Source organism: Alternaria dauci, chromosome 2, assembly GCF_042100115.1.
Source record: "Alternaria dauci strain A2016 chromosome 2, whole genome shotgun sequence".
Taxonomy (NCBI): Eukaryota; Fungi; Ascomycota; class Dothideomycetes; order Pleosporales; family Pleosporaceae; genus Alternaria; species Alternaria dauci.
Window position 1 is genome coordinate 669,904 of NC_091273.1, and position 21,704 is coordinate 691,607.

The 21,704-nt window shown below is 50.8% G+C and overlaps 8 protein-coding genes across 8 annotated transcripts; 5 read left to right on the forward strand and 3 right to left on the reverse strand.

The window, feature by feature from the left end:
* Nucleotides 1–115: 115 nt before the first annotated feature.
* ACET3X_002302 (uncharacterized protein) lies at nucleotides 116–1,920 on the forward strand (the record flags this gene model as incomplete). Its single annotated transcript, XM_069449029.1, has 4 exons — nucleotides 116–481; nucleotides 530–772; nucleotides 834–1,155; nucleotides 1,208–1,920. The coding sequence occupies 4 exons, from the start codon at nucleotides 116–118 to the stop codon at nucleotides 1,918–1,920; spliced, it is 1,644 nt and encodes a 547-aa protein (XP_069308849.1).
* Nucleotides 1,921–2,178: 258 nt separating this feature from the next.
* ACET3X_002303 (uncharacterized protein) lies at nucleotides 2,179–3,333 on the reverse strand (the record flags this gene model as incomplete). Its single annotated transcript, XM_069449030.1, has 1 exon — nucleotides 2,179–3,333. One exon carries the CDS (start codon nucleotides 3,331–3,333, stop codon nucleotides 2,179–2,181), a length of 1,155 nt encoding a protein of 384 aa, XP_069308850.1.
* Nucleotides 3,334–4,258: 925 nt separating this feature from the next.
* On the forward strand, nucleotides 4,259–6,773 carry ACET3X_002304 (uncharacterized protein). Its single transcript, XM_069449031.1, has 3 exons — nucleotides 4,259–5,121; nucleotides 5,173–6,094; nucleotides 6,157–6,773. The coding sequence occupies exons 1-3, from the start codon at nucleotides 4,935–4,937 to the stop codon at nucleotides 6,647–6,649; spliced, it is 1,602 nt and encodes a 533-aa protein (XP_069308851.1). The 5' UTR covers nucleotides 4,259–4,934; the 3' UTR covers nucleotides 6,650–6,773.
* A 651-nt stretch (nucleotides 6,774–7,424) lies between these two features.
* ACET3X_002305 (uncharacterized protein) lies at nucleotides 7,425–9,667 on the forward strand (the record flags this gene model as incomplete). The annotated part of the gene is made up of 4 exons (XM_069449032.1): nucleotides 7,425–7,823; nucleotides 7,873–8,519; nucleotides 8,575–9,168; nucleotides 9,223–9,667. The coding sequence occupies 4 exons, from the start codon at nucleotides 7,425–7,427 to the stop codon at nucleotides 9,665–9,667; spliced, it is 2,085 nt and encodes a 694-aa protein (XP_069308852.1).
* Nucleotides 9,668–9,842: 175 nt separating this feature from the next.
* ACET3X_002306 (uncharacterized protein) lies at nucleotides 9,843–10,448 on the reverse strand (the record flags this gene model as incomplete). The annotated part of the gene is made up of 2 exons (XM_069449034.1): nucleotides 9,843–10,198; nucleotides 10,256–10,448. 2 exons carry the CDS (start codon nucleotides 10,446–10,448, stop codon nucleotides 9,843–9,845), a joined length of 549 nt encoding a protein of 182 aa, XP_069308853.1.
* A 1,179-nt stretch (nucleotides 10,449–11,627) lies between these two features.
* Nucleotides 11,628–13,463, forward strand: ACET3X_002307 (uncharacterized protein; the record flags this gene model as incomplete). Its single annotated transcript, XM_069449035.1, has 3 exons — nucleotides 11,628–11,703; nucleotides 11,805–13,256; nucleotides 13,309–13,463. The coding sequence occupies 3 exons, from the start codon at nucleotides 11,628–11,630 to the stop codon at nucleotides 13,461–13,463; spliced, it is 1,683 nt and encodes a 560-aa protein (XP_069308854.1).
* Nucleotides 13,464–13,732: 269 nt separating this feature from the next.
* Nucleotides 13,733–16,220, forward strand: ACET3X_002308 (uncharacterized protein; the record flags this gene model as incomplete). Its single annotated transcript, XM_069449036.1, has 6 exons — nucleotides 13,733–13,752; nucleotides 14,518–15,084; nucleotides 15,141–15,246; nucleotides 15,294–15,461; nucleotides 15,619–16,090; nucleotides 16,162–16,220. 6 exons carry the CDS (start codon nucleotides 13,733–13,735, stop codon nucleotides 16,218–16,220), a joined length of 1,392 nt encoding a protein of 463 aa, XP_069308855.1.
* Nucleotides 16,221–17,098: 878 nt separating this feature from the next.
* On the reverse strand, nucleotides 17,099–18,837 carry ACET3X_002309 (uncharacterized protein; the record flags this gene model as incomplete). Its single annotated transcript, XM_069449037.1, has 2 exons — nucleotides 17,099–17,929; nucleotides 17,983–18,837. The coding sequence occupies 2 exons, from the start codon at nucleotides 18,835–18,837 to the stop codon at nucleotides 17,099–17,101; spliced, it is 1,686 nt and encodes a 561-aa protein (XP_069308856.1).
* Between the last annotated feature and the right edge of the window lie 2,867 nt (nucleotides 18,838–21,704).

A 21,704-nucleotide genomic window follows, 5' to 3' on the forward strand; every position in this document is an offset into this window, starting at 1 on the left:
AATCCGCTTGGCTGATGGAATGGTCTTTAACTCGACATGCGCCTTGATCGCTGGGGTTTCGCGTCCTGAGAGACTGTTATGACCTGCACTTCCTGCATACCTCTTCCCCGTCACCATGTCTCTTGCGTTTTATGCTTTGCTAGCCGCCTTGGTGGCCGTAGCTGCCTACAGCACACGTAAAGTCGGTCGAAGGCCAGCAGGCTACCCTCCGGGACCGCCGACGCTGCCCATCATTGGAAACCTGCATCTGATGCCAAAGAAGAAGCCGCATCTCCAATTTCAGAAGTGGGCCGAGGAGTACGGGCCAGTGTACTCACTCGTCCTCGGTACAAAGGTCATGATTGTGTTGTCGTCGGATCAGGCTGTAAAGGATCTGCTGGACAAGCGCAGTGGTATTTACTCGTCGCGTCCGGATCTGTATCTAGGTCAGATCGCAAGCGGTGCGTCTAAAGGTAACGATGGGTTGCGTATGCTGTTCATGGTAAGTCACTTTGAGATGGTTGCTTGATCAGGAAGCTCATTGGAGTAGCCGTACGGAGACACATGGCGCATGATCCGGAAGATCGTGCACAACAACCTCAACATCAAGGCAGCCAGGACTTACGTCCCGTACCAAGAACTAGAGAACAAGGCCATGCTCGCCGGGTTCTTGGATAGTCCAGATCTCTTCGCCGACCACATCCGTCGCTACACCAACTCATTGACCACGCAAATGATTTTCGGTTTTCGTACCACAAGTATCGATGATCCCAAATTAAAGCAGCTCTATTCAGTCAGTTCATTCATCTCCATCAGCCTCCTCTTACCCATCTTTCTAACAACGCCATGTCCAGGGATTCGAAAAGTTCTCAGAAGTCTCGGGCAAGACAACCGCTGCCCTTCTTGACCTCTTCCCCATACTCCGAGCATTACCTGACTGGGCACTTCCTCTGCGGAAATACGCAAAGCAACTCCACGAGAAGGAACGTGAGCTATACATCGGCCACTGGCTCAATGTGAAGAAAGCCATCAAGAACGGAACTTCGAAACCATGCTTTTGCCTCGATTTAGTGCGAGCGCAAGACGAAGAGAACTTCTCCGATGCGCTTGCCGGCTACGTGAGTGGTTCGTTGCTGGAGGCAGGATCGGATACCACGGCCGCAACGCTGATTGGCTGTAAGTAACTTGTACCTGATCTTCATGCATTCCAGGGTCTAACGCCCCACAGTCATTCAAGCAATGATTCTCTTCCCAGAGGCCGCAACAGCTGCCCGTGAAGAGCTCGACCGCGTATGCGGCGACCGCTTCCCGACACTTGAAGACGCGCCAAATCTGCCGTCTATCCGCGGCTGCGTAAAAGAAAGCATGCGCTGGATGCCAACCGACATCCTCGGTGTCCCGCACGCCGTTATCCGCGACGATGAGTACATGGGGTATACGATTCCTAAAGGTGCAGGCGTAATGTGGAATGTTTGGACTATACACAACGACCCTAAGCGACATCCTGAGCCCCGCAAATTCGATCCGCAGCGATATGCGAATGATAGCCAGACCGCGGCCGAGGCGGCGAATAATCCTGATGCAAGTAAGCGGGATCATTTTCTGTTTGGGGCGGGGAGGAGGTTGTGTCAGGGTATGCATATTGCGGAGCGGTCGTTGTTTTTGGCGATTGCGAGACTGCTTTGGGCGTTTGAGTTTGGGCCAGGTAGAGGCGAGAATGGCGAGGTGGAGTTGCCGGATGCAGATGACCTGACGGAGGGCCTTCTTGTGCAGCCGAAACCGTTCAAGGCGAATATCGTTCCGAGAGATGAGATGAGGGCGAGGGTTTTGAGGGAGGAATGGAATAAGATGGGTAGCTTACTAGATGAGAATGAGCAGTGGAAGGTGTTGCCCGAGGGGCTAATTTGGAAAGAGTATGATAATGCTGCGAAGACGGCATAGACTTTGACAGTATGTTGGTATCTAGAAAGGCTCATCCTTCACGCTATTCCCAGTAAAATTCTTCCCCACACTTCGTACCTAGTTAAGCCGGTTAGCAAATTCTCATACCTGGCTGGACACTTGTGAGCGCTGTAACAATGACTAAACGTCAGCAGACAGCATAACAAACGATTTGAGAAGATACTCTTTGCAAGGTAATATGGTCAACGAGATTCGCAATGCCATGGGTTTGTATTTCTTGTGACGTTAATCTTTTTATCATCTCTCAGGATTCTCATCAATCCATGCCGTGTTCCCAAGTTTTCCAGAGAACGGGTACTGGAACACCTTCTCCAGCGTCGAATACGGCTCATACTGCTTCCGGTTCATAACGATGCTGACATTACTTGCTAGCCGAGCAGTCTCATTCCATCCAGGCCCATAGTCCTTGTACTCCGCCATCGTAGTATTGAAGTTCACCCTCTTATCCGTGGTACCCCACGGGATGTACCCATTCGGCTGGATCGAGTCGTCAAGATAGCAGTTTGCAAAGATGGAGCGATGCTGAGCGTTCCAAGGGCGACCAAGCGCGCATTTTCCCGTTATAGAAAGAGAAGAGTTGGCTTTCTTCACGTCGGAGTCGTGGATGTAGACGCCGTATTTGTTGACAAAAGTTGTGTTTGTGCCCTTCCATGCTGTGATGCCGCCGCCACAGCCGCGAAGTGACACAAGGCTAGATTGGATCCATGCTGTGCCGAAACCATAGAAGAAGTCTGTTTGTCCGGCAATTTCGTTCTTGTAAAAGTATGCGTTTCCTAGTTTGCCAACGTAGACGGTGTCTTGGTACGAGTAGAATCCGCAGTAGTAGAAGCCTGTGTTTGCGTAGCTTACTGAGACCGCTAGTGCCGGGCCAGCTGAGTACGGCGCGTACAAATTGCTGAAGTCTATGTTGTATGCGCGGAAATCTGAGTTTCCGAATGGCGTGTCTGCTGGTACGGGATTGCCGGTCGGCCCTGATCCGGTCGTACTTGCGTTGAAAGTCGGCGCGACCGTGAGGACCGAAGTGTAGGCGTTATCTAATGTAGAGAGACCTGCTCCGGTAGCGTTACGCCATATAACGTTTACAGTGTTCTTGCTTTGGTCGTTTGGAGCTTTCGTTTGACCAAAGAGATATACGGGGCCAGGCCGAGTAACGTTCACCTGCTCCGTATAGTTGCCAGGAAGAATCAGGATGTGATGTGGTGTCGTATCGTTTGGCAAGCTGAGCACTGCGGATTGAACGGTAGAGAAGTTCCGCCCAGGGCCCACGAGGATCGTGTTCTCAGGGCAACCGTCAAGTGGCCTCCTGGTCGGGTACTGACATGCCTTCCGGTTTATCGTAGATATGGCAGCGCATGCCTCGGACAGGCCAAGGAGGAGAGTAGCCCAATGCATGATAACCCCAGACGTCTCGAGATAACTAGAGTTGTAAAGGAAGCTTACCCTCGTGTCGGTGAGTGAAGAGGCTTGGCTGGTACTTTATATCAGCCCAGGGCGTCCTGCATGTCCGGGGTTGGATTTCAGGATATCCATACTGTAATGCAGCATGCCTGGTTGCCGGTGTGCCTTTAGCACCATCATCAGCCGCAAGTACGCCTCGAGTATCAATTATCCGTTCGATACCTCCAATCAGCATTGCCTTCCAGGACAGCGAACGCGGGGAGTATCCACATGGAGAAATCCGGAGAACATGGGGAAGGGGAGGAACATTATCCACCAATTAGCCCGAACACTAACGAGCCGCGGAAATGATTTCATGTCGTCGAAACAGCCGACAGACCGAGTTTTGGAGAGCGAGCAAAGGACCGTTGGTGAAATATGGAAGCCGTTGTGTTTGTATGATCTATGCCGTCCATGGGGCTTGCGTGGCGTCGGTCAAGCTTCGGTGCAGACCTTGCTGAAGCTTATTCTGAGATGACGCGATGACGCGTCCATGTCATGGACACGACACGACATGAAGAGGAGTATTCATAGTTACCTCAAGAAGATGCGTGCGTGCGCGCGAAGGGTATACGTAGACTGAGTATTGATGCATAGCTGTGTTGCAAATGCGACGACGCGAGTGTTGTTCTTTCGCCAGGGCCGGCTTCTTACTGACCGAGGCTTTCGACAATATCAACGTCGCAACGCAAACAACAATGAAGATTCGATAAAGTTAGGAGCTCTGATGCAACGTTGTGAGCTTGAGTCGGAGCTCATGGTGCACCAGGGATCAGCTAGTCTGTGGTGTTGAGGAGGGGGTGAGCTTCTAGTGCCATCTGAAGTTGGCGCTAGAAAAGAAAATATGGGTCACCAGGGGCATGCGAACTGCGAAGGCCCCGCCGACAGCCTTCCATCCAGAACTACATCGTCAACCGCTACCGTTCTCGACGACTGAGCAGTTAGCATTATCGCCATGGCTTGCGCAGTTGTTCCCTTGACCTTGAAGCTTCTAGCGACATTATGACTACCGGCACCTGTTAATCCTGCGCTTTGGAAGCCTCCATGAGATCGAGCGTCACCATTCTTCGCGCTATCTTTACTACGTGCGCTTCACGGGATTCCCCCGTACCTGTCGCGGACATAAGCGTGTTTGGAAACAAAGGCACGCGCCAAGTGCTTTGGTGGTAGACTAATAATGCCCAGCGATCACGACATCGCCCTTGACCTTGATGCGCATCGCTGAGAGGATCTACCAAGACAATCGAACCAACCATTTGCTTCACCTTCCTGTTCAGGGTTCTTGGAACTGGTCAGCTCTTAACACCACAAGCAACTCAAGCCTCGATATGTCTCAGCGCCTGCTGATCGCGACATGGTAGGAACGAATTCGCAATTAATTTCGCGTGGCATGCCGCGACAGTGTTATCGCGCCATTGCAGAGAACTATATGACCCTACAAGATCCCGGCTAGCTGATGGTGTCAATCGCTCGCACAGCCTCTGCCCAGAGGCCATCGGCTGTAGTTCGATCACCAAACTGACGCGAGCTAAGGGTGCTCCTCACAAAGGCTAACCATGGCCGCGATTCCTGAGGACGACGCGAAGATCGCGCGGTACACAAACGACGAGACCTCACCCTCTCCACCAGTCTACGAAAATGCCAGTGTACAGGACGACAATGCTTACGTGTACGATGACTCTCAGAAGTTGGGCTACACAGCCACCGTATTTGTGATCCTAAACAAAATGATCGGTACCGGCAGTACGTATTCTCCATGCATATTCGCTTGAATAGCTGCTTAACGGTGTACAGTTTTCTCTACTCCTTCTGGTATATTCGCCGTGACGGGCTCTGTCGGGGTATCACTCTTCCTTTGGATTATTGGAGGGGTTTTGACGTTTTGTGGACTTTCGGTTTTCCTCGAATTCGGACTTGCGATTCCACGATCAGGTGGCGAGAAGAACTATCTGGAGCGCGTCTATCGTCACCCCAAGTATCTCGCAACATGTGTTCTTGCAGCGCAGATGCTTCTGCTCGGCTTCTCATCCGGAAACTCGTTAGCGTTTGGACGCTACGTGCTGTTCGCTTCTGGCTCGGAAGCACCCGACGGTTGGGCGGCGCGTGGCATAGCAATTGCTTGCGTCACCTTCTCTGTCGGCCTCCACGCGACATTTCCAAAATGGGGTATCCGTCTCTTCAACGTCCTCGGCGTCTTCAAGGTCTTCATTCTCCTGTTCATCGTCTTTTCGGGCTTCGCTGCCCTGGCTGGCCACCTGAAGATTGAGCAACCGCACAATTTCGACAACGCTTTCAGACTAGAAGTCGGCGATGGCTATGGCGGGGGCGGTTCCTACGAATACTGTCAAGCTCTACTTCGTATTGTCTACTCGTACAAAGGCTGGGAAAACGCCAACTATGTGTTGGGCGAAATCCGCAACCCGAAGAAAACCCTGGCTTGGTCAGCACCACTCGCAATCGGCGGAACTACCATTCTGTACGTCCTCGCGAACGTGGCTTACTTTGCTGCAATTCCCAAATCCGAGCTTGCAAAGAGTGAAGTAATCGTGGCTGGCCTCTTCTTCCGCAACGTCTTTGGCAACAGCGCTGGAGCGCGAAGTCTCCCGGCTTTTGTAGCCCTCAGCAACTTGGGCAATGTGCTTGCAGTTAGTTTCGCCCACTCGCGCCTTAACCAGGAATTCGCGAAGGAGGGCCTGCTACCTTGGAGCCGATTCTGGTAAGTGGTGACTGCAAAGTGCACGTGAACCATACGCTGACTTCACCCCTTTACTTCTGTAGGGCGTCAAACAAGCCATTCAATGCGCCCGCAACAGCTTTGTTCCTCCACTGGCTAATTACAGTCATCGTGCTTGTTGCACCCCCTGCTGGTCCTGCGTATAATTTCATCACCGATCTATATACCTATCCCGGCGCATGGATCAACGGTTTCGTGACCGCCGGTCTCATCTACCTACACTACAACAAGTGTGAGCGCTGGGAGTCGCCATGGCATACATACCTCCCTGTTGCCGTTCTCTACTTGGCGGTAAACATCTTCCTCGCGCTTGTCCCCTTCATCCCTCCGTCCGGTGATTGGAACGCGGATGGCTACCCATACTACGTGTTTCCGATTGTTGGAGTTGGCGTCCTGTTTCTGGGTGGATTCTACTGGGTGTGCTGGACGAAGATCTGGCCCAAACTTGGTGGATACAAGATCGTTAGTGAACGCTACGAAGATGCGGAAGGTAATGAGCACGTGAAGTATGTCAAGTTATACACGAAGCACGATTGAGTACCATGAAGAGGGCTGGTTCTCGGTGTGTTGTTATCCAGTGTAGTTCTATTACAGCCATAGAACTTTGTCAGCGCATGCGGCGCTGACATTCAGGCTATACGTAATCTATCCTCTTATGGACAGTTTTTGATCTTCTCGATGCACAACTCCTAATACTGCTAGCAGACGAAAGTGTGTCAAAAAACTGGATGCTCGGTCAGGTCAGAGAATGCACCCAAAATGTGAATTGTAGTACCTCCATAGAGAAGTCTCTACTACGCGTACTGCAGTATTGCAGTGACGCGACATAAGGACAGCGCAATGATCTTTCCAGGCAAATGTGGGGCCCACTACCGGAGACGCGTTCCGACGCGCAGCGCGTTCAGCATCCCGTGAAGACACCGACTCCCACCTCACCTCCTACCTCGCAAGCTAGGCAAAGTATTCTCAATGCTGCCGGCGAAGTCATCCAAACGTCTTGCCCGCAACAGCTCGATGACTTCGGATGCGGATCCCGCCGCACCCAGCTCCATGTCTCTTTGTCGCGTATCCCGAATAGGTAAAGGCTAGGCCTCCACGCGCCTAACATTGGAAATGTCCCCTCTCTCGCCTTGCCATTCCAGGCAACCTCATGCTGCCTGAGCTCGCGCATCAACGACCCCTGCAGCTTCACAACATATTAGTTGGTTGTGTTTTGTATAAAGCGCTGTGGTTTCCAGTTCCTGCTTCAGCACACATCTCGAGCAGACCTGGCTGAAGAACAACACGACCTTTTACTCGCTCAATGACAACAATGGCTCAAACCTCTAGCAAACCGAAGAACGAATATCCCGGGCTTGGACTTCCCCTCCGTAGTTGGGATTGGCAAAACTACGGCTTCTATCCCATTGGTTCTCACCACAACTGCTATGGAAGCGAGTCGGATATCATCACCGTTCGGGAGCTCGCCATGATGGATGTCATGGAGAAGCTGACCGACAAAGTTGACTGGCATAAGAAGGTGTTCAATGACGACATCATCGCCAAGTGGCGCAAGGAGGCCCTCTCTATTCCCGATGATCACTTTTGGCGACTGGCCGTTGGTGCCAAGAGACAGCATTGGACCCATGATGATGATGGCAGACCCGAGCTTGGCGACGATGGGTGCAACTGCAAGCTGGAGAATATCCTAGACGATGATACATTTGACACTGTAAGTTACTTCTTGCCCAAGTCATTGGCTCATCGCTAATCTTCTGCAGTGTGTTCAAGAGCTTCGCAGCAAAGCCAAATACTTCGAACAGTCGGGCATTATTCCCTCTCTGGATGCGTGTGCCTCCGTGGCCAAGTCTGACACGCTTGTTACTAGCGAGCTGCATGCAAGTCTGCGCAAAGCCTTTGAAAAGCTGAAGTCGGACCATGCTGCTTCTCCTGATTGGCACCCCAACTCGAACGATATGGTGCAGGACTTGGTACACCCATCTATGTATCCCTTGGTGTACGGCCGTAGCTGTGGTTTTCGCGAAGAGCTCGTCGGCGTGGCGGACGCCGTCGAGTGCTGGGCTGGCAAAGGCGAGATCATTCCCCAAGAGTCCTCGGTGGAGCGTTCAGACAGCAACCACTTCAGCTACAACATCGGGGGGTCTGACATTCCGCCTGAATTCTGGTCGAACACGTTTCAATGGCTGCCAGCGAACGTAGCTTTTCAGGACGACGGCACTGTCAAATTTACCAGCTACATCAACAATTTGCACCCTACGAGATGTTCCGAAATATACCGTACCATCGAGAAGCTGGTAGAGACATCGATACCTTTGTGGGACCAGTGCTTGAGGCTGGCGGTCGGTTACAATAAATTCGAAGGGGCCGGCCGCATGGATACTCGTGCAGGTAGACCCGTCGATCCTGAGTAAGTCCGTCACACATTTGACACTTATGCAGCTGCTAACCGAACGCCTTGATAGCGATAATAACGCGGAGAACTGGGTTCCCGATCATAAGGAAGCATGTGCCGATGCAGAGGTCAGCGAAGAACAGTTGAGACGTGTGGGATACCGCCCTGAATACTACAGAACCGAGGAGTCGCGTGCAGAGGCTTTATTGGAAGCCAAGTGGGAGATCTTCCGCAAACCTCGCATGCATCCAGTCCTCTTCAACGATGTATCCTACATGCCACAAGCAGGTCAGCGTCTTGCTGACAGGTATCGCGATTCGGGATTGCAGATCATCGTCAAGATGGCGTCCATCGAGCTCACGCCCGAGAAGCCAGAATTCCCCGTGGGCGGATGGCATATTGAGGGGCAAATGAACGAAAACATATGCGCCACAGCCCTCTACTACTTGGACAGCGAGAACATCACCGACAACAGCCTCTCATTCCGGATGCAGACTTCCTATTACATAAACGATGACGACGACTACCCTGTTGGACAAGATGCTTATCACTGGATGGAGCAGGTGTATGGCACCAATTTGGGGGGCGGCGGTTCGCCATGCTTACAAAATTACGGAAACGTCCAGACGCGTCAAGGAAGGCTGTTGGCCTTTCCCAATGTCTTGTAAGTTGGTTCTGAACATGCTCAGATGCGGACCTTCACTAATGCCTGCAATAGCCAACACCGTGTTTCGCCTTTCCAGCTCATCGATCCTACAAAGCCCGGTCACCGTCGCTTTATCGCACTATGGCTTGTAGATCCCACAAAACGAATCATCTCGACGGCAAACATCCCACCTCAACAGATGGACTGGTACGTCGATTCGCTCCTTGGATCGAACGACAGGGCACGTCAGGAAGCATCGTCAAAGCTACCCCCAGACCTCATAAATCTGCTCGCCGAGAAAGGGTCCGCCAGTGTTTCTGCTACTAGAGAAGCAAAACTTCCTGAGGAGCTCATGGACTTCGTGCGCAAGTACTTCGACAATGACAAGCACTCGCTTCCCATGAGTTCTGAAGAAGCGAACGAGCATCGCAAGAAGCTGATGCGGGAAAGGAGCGCGTATGTCCAGATCTCAGGGAGAGAATGGTCGAGACAGACTTACAGCTTCTGTGAACATTGAGTTGGGGGCATCACTCGATGGGAAGTGGATTGTAGCAAGGCACAACTTCTTTTCTTCTACTCGATAGCCTTTCGAATCTGCTGACATGCAATCACTACTGTTTACAGCTTTCCTGGCAAATGCTCTTCTAGGTGACAGCCTCGTTAACCTCAGGGCCGCCCCAGCGATGTTCCGTTCAACGAAGCTTCGACACCACATTGCTAGGCGCAATGTTTCTGAGGGTCAACGGCACCTTTCCATCCGTATCATTCCAATGCAACTGAAACACGCCGTTCTCCACCTTCATGCCATAGAAGGATGTAGAAATCGACCCATCTTCACCGTACAGCATTGCTGTCGAACCGTAGAAGGCGAAACCAGAGGTCCGAATTGTGGCATTACCGGCGTCGTGGTTGGATGGAAGAAAGCCAACGCGCCTATCATTCGAATGAGAAGAAGGAATGAAAAGAGCTGCGTTTGACCAGGTAGGTTTGCTGGCAGCGGTCGTGGCGTTGGGGTTTCCGATGAAATTCTTGTCGGCATCAATTGTGACTGGGTACGTTAGTGGGATGTACTCAGGCTTCCGATGGCACCAGAGGCTAAACTTACAAGTCACCACAGAAGCATCTGTGCCTTTGAATAGGGTAGGGCTTCCGACATATGCGAGACCATCGGCATAGAAGAGTGGGAAGCCACCAATCTCCTCGCTGTACGCATATAGCTGGAAGGCCGTCGATGCAATATCGCGCTTGCGCGCACCCAGGACCGCGAGAGGCAGCAAGCACAGCAGTATGCTACGCATGGTCGTATACATAATGAAGGAATGAGCCTTGGAATGGTATCAGAGTGTCGAGAATGCGAAAGTGTAGAATGAGATGGCAAAAGTCGATAACCAGCAAATCCAACGCCTTATCACATACAGTACAACGGCTTAATGAGGCTACTTTCTGGATTGCTAGAACGGCTCAATACCATCACGAAGTCTCTGCCTACGACCATTACACTTCGATTAAAAACTAGACATCTTGCCATACTACATCAGGAAGTGTCCGATGGACTACAACGACCCGCACACACACGCTGGAGATGCACTATCGAGGATTGCATCCTACCTGGATTCTCCTGATGGGTTACCAGAGCGGAACATAAACCCAACCACTTAGAGTACAGATGTGGTGGTCCATGCCACCGTAAGCGGCTCTTACTTTTACCGTGTCTAAGCTGCGGCTGGGTAGATGCTTGTTGTATCCACTATCGCGTATCTGTACCGATCGAAACGTTTGACGGCAGTTTCCACTCATTGAAGAGTGGATGTCCGGGCTGTTTATCGAATCATAGCGCTGTTCCTAGCTCCACTCAAGAGGTGGAACATCCCGGCAAGGCTGTCGTGGCGGCCTGTCATCATCGACGGCACTTCCGCGGCGCTTGGTTCATCCAGTATCGAGTCAGTTAAACCCGAGCATCCGGAAAGGTTTTCAAGATCTGAAATTGCCATGGGCGGTTGTCACCGATCAGGTGGGGCTCATACGGCATATCCATGGACTTGGCGCACATTACTCAGGAACCACACGCCGTTTTTAGATGCATAACAGCGCTAAGAGGAACACCGAGTACCAAGCTTGAGCAAACTCGTTGTCATACCGCAATATCCGAAGCTTGGAGTAGGGATCTGGAGGTCATGACCCATGATAGCTCACACGATTACCTGCGGAGCATCAGGGGAGAAGAATACGAGCGAAGACTTTGATTTTCTCATGACGTCCTCGAGTTGATCGAGTGGACATAGAGAACACCACTAAGATGTTACTTGGACTGAATAGGTCGATGGAATGAGCATGGAGAAACGACATAAAAGTTGCTAAGGTCTCAGGTCGTTGAGCACCATCGGCTCGTCTTCACATTCTCTTGTTGACTTCATACTGCATCAGTTTTTTTATTTTCTCGTTCTTCGAGTGCTGAGCACCTCTGGTATATATAAACCATGCTCTTACGGAGTGCTTTTGGCCTTGCGGCCTTGACTGGCTTTGCGACGTCTTCTCCCCTTGTTTCCAACTTATGTAAGTTACCCCTCACCCCAGCTCTGGTTTACAAATCAAAGGTGTAAGCTGTTTCACACGCTGGTGTCCACATCGAAGGGAACACACACTAACCTGAGCAGTACCGAGAACAGCATGCGATGGTAACACTGCTTCCACACGCTCGGAATGGTGCGATCACTCCGTCGATACAGACCCGAGCGTTGAGATTCCAGACACCGGGGTTACCCGCGAGTACTGGCTCGAACTCACCGACGTTATTATCGCGCCTGATGGCGTGTCTCGCACAGCGATGGCTATCAATGGATCCATTCCTGGGCCGACGCTTATTGCAGACTGGGGCGACATGGTCATCGTCCATGTCACCAACTCTCTTACGACGTCCAACAATGGCACCAGCATTCACTTCCACGGCCTCTGGCAGAAGAACACCAACGACCAAGATGGTGTCAGTTCCATCACACAATGCCCTACTGCACCAGGTGAGTCAATGACTTATACCTGGAGAGCCACCCAGCATGGATCGACATGGTATCATTCGCATTTCGCGCTGCAGGCTTGGCAGGGCGTGTTTGGTGGTATCGTGATCAACGGGCCTGCAACGAAGAACTATGACGAGGACCTGGGCATGCTCTTCCTCAATGATTGGGACCACCAAACTGTTGATGAGCTATACATGTACGCCCAAAGCGAAGGCCCACCGGTACTTGACAACGGCTTGATCAACGGTACCAACACCTTCGAAGATGGTGGCCATCGCTACAATGTTTCGTTCACGTCCGGAACTTCTTACCGCATACGTCTCATCAATGCTGCTGTTGACACTCACTGGAAGTTCATGATCGACAACCATACCATGACTGTCATTGCATCCGACCTTGTTCCCATCGAACCTTACGACACTACCGTTGTCAGCATTGGCATGGGCCAACGATACGACGTCATTGTAACAGCTGACCAGGGAGACTTGGCCGACAACTTCTGGATGCGCGCCATTCCGCAATCCGCATGTTCTGAGAACGACAATGAGGACGATATCCGTGGTATAGTCTACTATGGTGGCTCAGCTGGAACGCCAACCACTTCCGGATACGACTACGAAGACAGCTGCTCAGATGAGACGAAGAACATAGTACCGCACATCCCGAAGACTGTTGGATCGACATCGTCCACCGCCGATGAGCCTGTATCTGTCAACCGTAACAAGGAGAACCTCTTTAAGTGGGCTCTCAACAGCACATCCATGGTGGTATACTGGGATGACCCCACGCTCATGCAAGTCATGCGAAACGAGACCAAGTTTGAGGCCTCTAATGCGGTCTTCCACCTACCCCGCAAGGACGAGTTCGTCTATGTAGTTGTCAGCACCACCATCGGAGTACCTCATCCCATTCACTTGCACGGGCACGACTTCTTCGTCATCGCCCAGGGTACGGGAGAATACACGGATGATATTCCTCTCAAGCTTGATAACCCGCCGCGTCGCGACACCGCCATGCTGCCAGCTTCGGGCTACCTTGTCATGGCTTTCCAAACGGATAATCCAGGCGCATGGCTGATGCATTGCCATATCGGTATGTTTCTCTCTTCATTTGCAATCAAGTCGCTGTACTAACATCTACACAGGTTGGCACACATCCGAAGGCTTCGCTATGCAGTTCGTCGAGCAGTACGATAAGATTGCTGGCTTGACCGATAATGATGCATTGACGCGCAATTGCAATGGTTGGAAGGATCACAGTCAGTCTGTTGGTATCTTGCAAGACGACTCTGGTGTATAAGGTGCAAGTTTGGCAGCGATTTTTTTTTAATCCAGTCTTTTGTTCACAGTACAAAACACATGCTTGCTTTGTCTTGTGGCACAGCCTTTTCCATTACGTCATTTACCGTCTCCCGAACCCCATCAACTGAGCCCCGCGCTGGCGTCCTTCTTACGTATTCATCATCACGACCCAACCTTCAGTTCGCTGTCGACTCGCCGCAAAATAGCATTCGAAACTTGGTCTCTTACATCTTTGCGCAACATCAACCCCCCATATGCTGCCTGAATATGGCGACTCGTCCCGAAAAGTACGTAGACGTGCGTCCCAACTTTGGTCATCTCGTTTCATGGTGCTTCATTAGACCATACCTTGTCTTCTATGACAAGGGTTCCAGGTCCATCGTACTACAGTGATGGCTTGTTCTCGCTGCATTGGCTTACTGACAATACCACGGCCCCGTTACGACGCATGAATCCATCACCAACCGTGTATCTGTCCTGAAGAAATGTACCTGTGCCACAAGTCGTCGCCCCGACTCACAGGTCGACTGTAAGCTGATCGAGCGACCCAAGAATCTTTTACTTGCCGTTGGTATTGGCACAGCTGATGCCGTGTGAGATGGGCTGACAACTTCACTGGTGTACTCTTGAATGGCGGAGAGGCCGGTCCCCGATACAACAATATCACGAAATAGGTTCGTATGGTAACAAGGCAGGCGTTTCGGTTCAAGACAACCCAGCCTCATGAGTTCACGCCGTCCATCAGCATATGATTGCACTACCTGCATTACCACCACACGGATCTGAGCTAAGCACGCAGGCTGTTGGACTGGAGCCACCTTCAAACCGCTTATAAAAGTACACGACAGCCAATTCTCATGGTTGAACTGTATCTTTGTTGCTCGTATCGCTGGCCCTTCCATACATATACGCACGCGGCAGTACACTGAGCCGATATCTTTTTAAGTCTTCTTTCTCCTCACATAACCACAAATGCGGCTCTCCCCTCTTTTTCTCATGCTATGCATTGCTCAAGCATTCACCTCTCGATATCTGTCTAACCTCCCAACTAGGGACGCTGAAGATGAGACTAAGCTCAACCGAGGTGAAGACGTTCACCGCAACAATCAACAGGCATGGTCCTACGCCAACCACCTCCCACGAGACGAGCCAAAAAATGAACACAGCGTTGCAGCCGGCGCCAATGATGGTGAGAGCACTCACAATGTTGTTCCACCTAACGAGCTAGAACAACGCATTGCCAGGCGAGAGGTTGTAAAGTATATGGCTCGGGTGAAAGACGGTATTGACATCGAGAAGTACCGTGAGTTCTTGATGACCAAGGTTGAAAGTGGTAGCTGGATATACCAGATTGGACCTGACCAGGAGATTCGTGGTTATGGGAGCGTAACGTTGACCCAGGACGCAAAGACTGAAGTGGAGAATCACAAAGACACCTCTTTTGTCATGGAGGACCTTCCCCTTATACCTTTGCGGGCTCTGTCATCTGGAACCTTACCCCACACAATACACGAGAACTCAGCACCAATCGACAAAAGAAGAAAGCTCTTGCCTAGAAATTTAGCATGGAAGGCCCAGGAGTACGCCGACGACGCCCTAGTAATGGATAGTCAATACCCGTATGTATGAGTTAGTGCCGTACTCACGATTGGCTCATCACTGATGCGCTGTTCAGGGACAGTCGTTTCATCGATTTTACTGAATTTGTGTACCCTGAGAATGCTGGCGAAGGTATTTTCGTGTATGTACTCGACTTGGGCATCCAGATTAAGGTCAAGAATGTGAGTATAGCTTGAAATACACTGCTTCGCTGACAGCATTTTCGTAGCCTGACGATGAACGAGAATTCAAGACGGACAACGACAGGGTGCTTCAAACCACAGCATCTGGCAATCATGGCCAAAGTCCAGATACTGATGACAATCCTATTCAGCCATCCCACGGGGCTCAGGTTGCTTCTAAAGCCGTTGGAAGGAAGTTTGGACTTGCAAAAGAGGTATGTTGTCAGTGCTGTGAAAGTTTATTTTGTTCGTTGCGTATCGGTCCTGGTGATTGGGTAGCATATATTGAGTAGAGTTTCTGTTTCAATGCTGTTGTGTCCATTACCTATCATTCATTTAGAATACCTCGCTAACATACCGTCGAATCTGTAGGCGACGCTGGTATCGACAAAGCTCTACCCAAAGACCGGAGACTGGGAAAACGCGATGTGGTTGATCCTGGAGGATATCAGAAACCACGAGGGTCGAGCCTCGCGGAGTGTCGTAACCACATCTATGGCCATTGGCGAAGGCGGATGGACCCCTGAGGCAGCCAGAAATAACGCAAGAAACCAAAGGCTGTATGGAAACGACCTCCGAGCACTTTCCAGTCTTGGCGTGCCTTTTGTGATGGCCTCAGGCAATGACGCAAAACAGCCAAATCGAGGCGACGTGGATCAACTCCCTATGGTGCTTCAAGATGATGACACCCCTCTTATTATCGTCGGTGGTTCGGAATGGAATGGCAAGCGTGCCGACTTCTCGCAAGCCGGGCCACTTATCACAGTGTATGCGCCTGGTGTTGACATCGACTGTCAAACAAAGGATGACAAGACAGAGACAACAGCAAGTGGTTCCTCATTAGGTAAGTAATATTGATATTAGCCATTTCCCATCTTCCATTGCACTGACAGCTGATTTACGGTCGCAATATAGCTGCACCACAAGTCGCAGGTCTCATAGCCACCTACTTGTCTTACAAGACGAAACCTTAGGACGACTCTAAGACTGGCGTAGAGCGCGTCAAAGCCATCAGAGACTACATCATTAGCGAGCACTCAAGTTGGGAAAGAGCTTCCAACAGTGGCATTCGTGTGATCTGGAACGGAGCGACGAAAGACGATCATAAGCATGCGACCGCAAACAGCCCGGATAACTCCAATCCGCCTCCATCAATACCGTCACCTTCGTCTTCGACAACTCCATCTCGCAAGAACAAAGCGCTTTCTATCGTCTTCCAGAACCTGTTTGATTCCATATCGAATGGAAATGATTGGTTGTTCTTCAAAAGCGATTACTGCGTCTCTTCTGTATGTCGCTTTTACGGCGATGCTATGAGAAAGATACCAGCAGGAAGCAGTTCCACCATGGTTGACAACCCACCATGGCCTGGAGGTACATATACGATGAATGATCTGATCGATGACGTGGAGTGCGACTATCTCAACGATGGGACCAATCCTGGAGCCCTTTGGTGTCAAGATTGGGACGCCCCTCTCCCTACCGGATCCCAGGCCCATTTACCTAAGAACATAACGATCAATTGCAAAGAGGAGCTGAAACGGTGGGATCATGGAGCTGAGATCTGCTCTGAAGGAGGTGACAACTTTGTCGCGCATCACCCAGTGGCTTCTTGTGACTGGTGAGCCATGACTAAATAGGCAACAAAGGATGAGGATGGAGTTCTTATGCTTGGTACTTCCGCTAATTTGTTCTATCTTTGGGTCGAGTTTTGGCTTTCGGTATTTCGATCTAGCAACAGTGATGATCAGGAGTAGGAATGCATAAGACAATGATTTGTTTCGTATACTTCGTTTGCTGTTGTGGCCAATATCGGCATTTTCGTACCGCTGAAATGCCAGACCTTTTTGAATCAAACTCTCAAGCTCGCTACGTTATCCTTCAAGAAACCATACGTATCACCCCGGAAGTTATCATCGAGGTAACTGTTACTGTTCGCGCCGAAGTTCACCAACTTCTTACTCTCACTCCACCTTGGCCAGTTCATCAGTCCGCTTCCCTTGTTGGGATCCAAGTTGTAGATGAAGGAGTAATAGTAACCCCTAATTGACCTCGCAGCGTTGTTTGGCAAGATACCATTGAAGACTTGGAGGATATCCGAGCCATGAAACGTCCCTAGAATGGGCGTGCCATAATTGTATGTCGCAAGGTATGACCATGAAGGCACACTGGGGCTGACTTGCGCAGCGATTTCTAGGAAAACGCGACGTGTAAGAGTGAATGTAACGTCACCGAGGATAGCGGAAACGCGCTTGAACTGGGGATAGTAGTTGTTGAGGAGTCCAGTCCGGAAAGGTGAGCCGTCCTCTGTGATAGTTTGGTAACTGCCAACCAATTGTTGGATTTGCGCCGGTGAAGCATTGTTGAAGAAGATGGTTGAGAAGTACGTTGTGATCTCACTGGTGGTGGTAAGATTCGAAGTGAAAAGGCCAAAGAGGGTGCCCTCATCTTCTTGATCGCCAACAATGAAGGGTACCTTGGCGTACTTTCCAGCTTTGACAAGGGCATCGGGAGATGCTGTAAGGACTCTTCCATCTGGTCGTGGTAGGTAGGAAAGATTGACTGTGAAGTAGCTCAAGATACCAGGAACGGTATTTGCGGCATTGAGGAATTTTGTGTATGGAACTGTGCGGAGACATGCCAAGGTATCGGCGGAGCTAGCGCATCCAGCTGCTTCCACAACCTGTGGTGGTTAGCACAGATCCTTTGTTGAATTCAATAAGATTGAAAGCTTACTCTATCATAGATAGCCTGGCCCTTGGGGCAGTCCACGGGATCGGCCGGCACTATCGAGCCCGAGTTCATGATACCAGCTCTGAAGAGCGGCTTGCCCTTATAGCTGTTGTCGCCGTCGTACAGCATCATCTGATCCAGTACAGAGATAGCACCTGCACTCTCGCCCCAGATCGTTATCTTTTCGGGATCACCTCCAAACGCAGCGATGTTGTCTGCAACCCACTGAAGGCCCAGCCTCTGGTCGAGAAGTCCCAGGTTGGCAGAGCCGTCTTGTAACACCTCTTTTCCGGGCATGAAACCGAATCCACCAACGCGATAGTTTACCGCAACAAAGACGATAGGCTTGCCTTGAGCGACTGACTCGGCTACAAGGCTGGTTCCGTCGTACATTGCAGTAGATCCAAGTTCGAAACCACCGCCAAAGATCCAGAATAATACGGGTAGTTTGGCGTCAGCCTTTGTGCCAGCTGGCCGTTGGACATTGATAGTCAGACAGTCTTCTCCAGCGTTGGTGATCGTTTGAAGGAGTGGCAGATTCAGTATTGTTCCTAAGACGTTGGTCGGAATGTTCCTCTCGTCTATGCTGAAGAAGAATTGCGGGCATGCTTTCGGGGTGCCAGTGCCATCGACCTTTCCGAGGGAAGAAGTCAATGGCTGTGGTGGTTTCAATCGCAGCTGATCAATCGGAGGCTGTGCGTATGGTATGCCTTTAAAAGACTCAACATTCGCGCTGCTGACGCCAGCAACCGTAGCTTGGGGTGAAGGAGCAATAACGGTGGGGTTTGCGCGCTTTTCCAAGGGTGCTGGGACCGCAAGAGCCAAAGGAAGTAATGGTAGTAGTGCTGTGAGCTTCATGGTGAAGTGAATATGCGTTTGAGCCCTGTTAATCAAATCAGACGAAGACTTCGCTCTTGAGATTGCTTGCTTCTACCACGACTGTAAACACGCGATACTTAACCATCTCGGTCGAGCAGATGTCACAAGCTAGGAACAGTTTTTCTCGCAATGAACCTCGGACGATGCCCACGCCGACTGCATCCAGTCGATGGATTAATCGGGAAGAATCAACACGAGCTCGAAGTTGACCGTGGCTGCAGATACACCCATGCTTCAATACGATTTCTCTGGACTCTTGGGTCGCAGATCGCACTTCTTGTGGTGGCAGTGAGCCCCAGCAGCCTTGTATGAATGGTGTGGTGTGTAGAGCTAATCAATCTCGACCTATCAAAAAACACAATTCGAAAGGTCAGCCAGGGGAAAGAGCCTAAATCGGCTTGGGCTCTTGGTAGCTGACTTTCGGCGCCTTACCACTAGGTGGTGGATCATGAGGTGTCGGCGCATCTAGTGGACGGGTCGCTCGGCAGAGATTATAGTTTGTAATTTTGCAATCACACCAGTCGTTCGATTTTGTCTTTTCGCATCTTCAATAGTGCGCGACTTGATTCAAATACAACATCGCCAAATGCATTCTGCAAAGGCGCCTGGTGTAGGGTCTTGATGGCAAGGGTGATATGAACTGTCGAGACGCAGACCAACACATTTTCCCGGTTTATGGTGTATCGACTAAATCTTCGTCCTCGATCTGTCCGGAGAGCAGCCGGAAGCCGTTGGGTCGCATGCTGTCAACGGAGATGCTGCTGTTCAGGGGTGATTAATTTAGTCCCGCGTGGACAAAATGCGGGGTATTCATGATGCGGTTCCCCAGGATTTCGGCCATATCATCGCCCGATGCATCCTCTTCGACGCCTCACTGACCAAAGCAGAGCCTCGGTGCGCTGCAAAGTTTCCGCAACCTTGAATTACATGTGAGAATGCTCTAGGTGGTGTGGAGGACTTAGCGAGCTATGTCAACCTTTGTATACCTAGGCACCGTCTGGTGGCCGACAGCCTCGAAGCAACGAAAGTCCTTGGCAATAGTGGGGCGTATTCTCCGTATCGAATACTATCACACATCGTGGTCAACGGCAGATGCCGTGATGTAGATCGAGGTGCGTTCTCCGGGCTCGGTGAAAACATCAGAACAGGTGATTTCAAGGTTGGCGTCGGCGACGTGCACCCGGCAAGCTAAGTGAGGAGACATGGAAACATTGAAACAAGTACCCGCGATTTTCCGGTGTCAAGAGTGCGCACACTGGTGGTGAGGTCGGTGAGGTCGTTGTTCAAAGCTCAGATGCGCAGAGATCGTGTTGGGACTAGGAGCTGGTCCGGATTACTAAGCGACTCGAATTCTAGCAGGGTCGCTCAAACCCAGACTTCAATCATGGCCTTCAGAATCTTAGCACAACATGTCTGCAACTGCGAAAGAGCAGATTCGATATGTCCGTATGCCTGTGTCATGTCAGCGTTGCGCACAAGTTAATTTCCAGATGCCTCCAGAGTTAAAATCACCAGGTCAGCCTCGTCTCCACCTGGGCAGCGTCTCCACTCGCTATTTTCGGCACGGCAGCTCAGCCGCGCGACGGCACATGAGCGCGTTCATTACAAGCTGCCAGCATAACAGGAACGAATGTGGACCATGTTTTCACCTTCAGGTCGATCGCGCAACATCATGCATGGTGTTGTTACCTGGAGTAAAGAAAGAGTAACAAACACAAACGCATTCTGAGGCCGTACAGGGTTCTCTCATTAGAGGCGCCAAAAAAAGCTTCGGCAAGAGCGCAGCGCGCCTTATTGCGCCCTGTCATACAGCACTTCAACTCCAGTGATTCGGTACATCTTCAGGCCCCATATAACGCCTCAGTGCTGATATGCCCAAAGAGCTGAAAGAAGAGGCCAGCCTTGCGATAAAGGAACATATCAGCGCTTACGTTTATCCAATGTTGAGCAACAACCATGTCGCCTGGCTGCATTTGCGTAATCAGCTTCCCTGTTGCTTGGGGGCCTAAAAAACATATGCAGACATTTCTCTCAATTCCTTCTTTACACACTCTTTAACTGTATCTTTACCAATGCCTTTTCTCAATATCAAGATCGATCCCATTCACTATAGCAGTCGATGCATCACTTTCACTGAATGGATCTCATTACTGACTTTGTGTCTTGCTCCGTTGATCGTCGTAAGTAGCTCGCGGGTCACATTCTCCGGCATCAAAACGTTGACAATTGTCTTGCTTCAGCATCTCATATCTGGAACACCCACGATATCGTATCTTACCGACCGACGCCCAAGATGGTACGACCAATTGTGTAGCTACAATCCAACATCCATTATCTGGAGATATGCTGCGATAACCGATCGGCGCGTTCGAGCTATCAAGTGGAGTTCTCATGATCTAGCAGCCACGAACGCGATATTCTGGACCTCGAACGGATGGAATGGCGAGGAAATCATGGTCACGGCCTCTGCCTCGTACTGTTTGCGTTTTCCAGAAAGCACCCATGTGGAAGTAGCCTCGTCAACGATGTTGAAGACTGTCATCACAACGCTTCAGGGTGTATCTGCACTCTATGTACTTCTCGGTATCACGTCCGGATCTACACTTCCTGGTGGTGCTGTTGGGTTCGGTGTTGACACACTCTTCTTCCCGCTGGCCATCTTGGGCCTCTTGCGATTGTGTGCTGCAACATGGCTTACAGAGGACTTTGCATACCAGCAGGAGAGCTTGAGGATAATCTCGCCAACGGAGACGACAACGCGATTAACGACAAATGACAACGACGTGGAACTCAACGATTCCTCCAAAGCGCTAGATCCGCTACTAGCAACACGATATCAAACGGCT

Coding starts and splice junctions, on each gene's coding strand:
- ACET3X_002304 (XM_069449031.1), top strand. CDS start 4,935: ATGGCCGCGATTCCTGAGGACGACGCGAAGATCGCGCGGTACACAAAC. Junction 5,122..5,172: donor CAAAATGATCGGTACCGGCA/GTACGTATTCTC, acceptor AACGGTGTACAG/TTTTCTCTACTCCTTCTGGT. Junction 6,095..6,156: donor CTACCTTGGAGCCGATTCTG/GTAAGTGGTGAC, acceptor TTACTTCTGTAG/GGCGTCAAACAAGCCATTCA.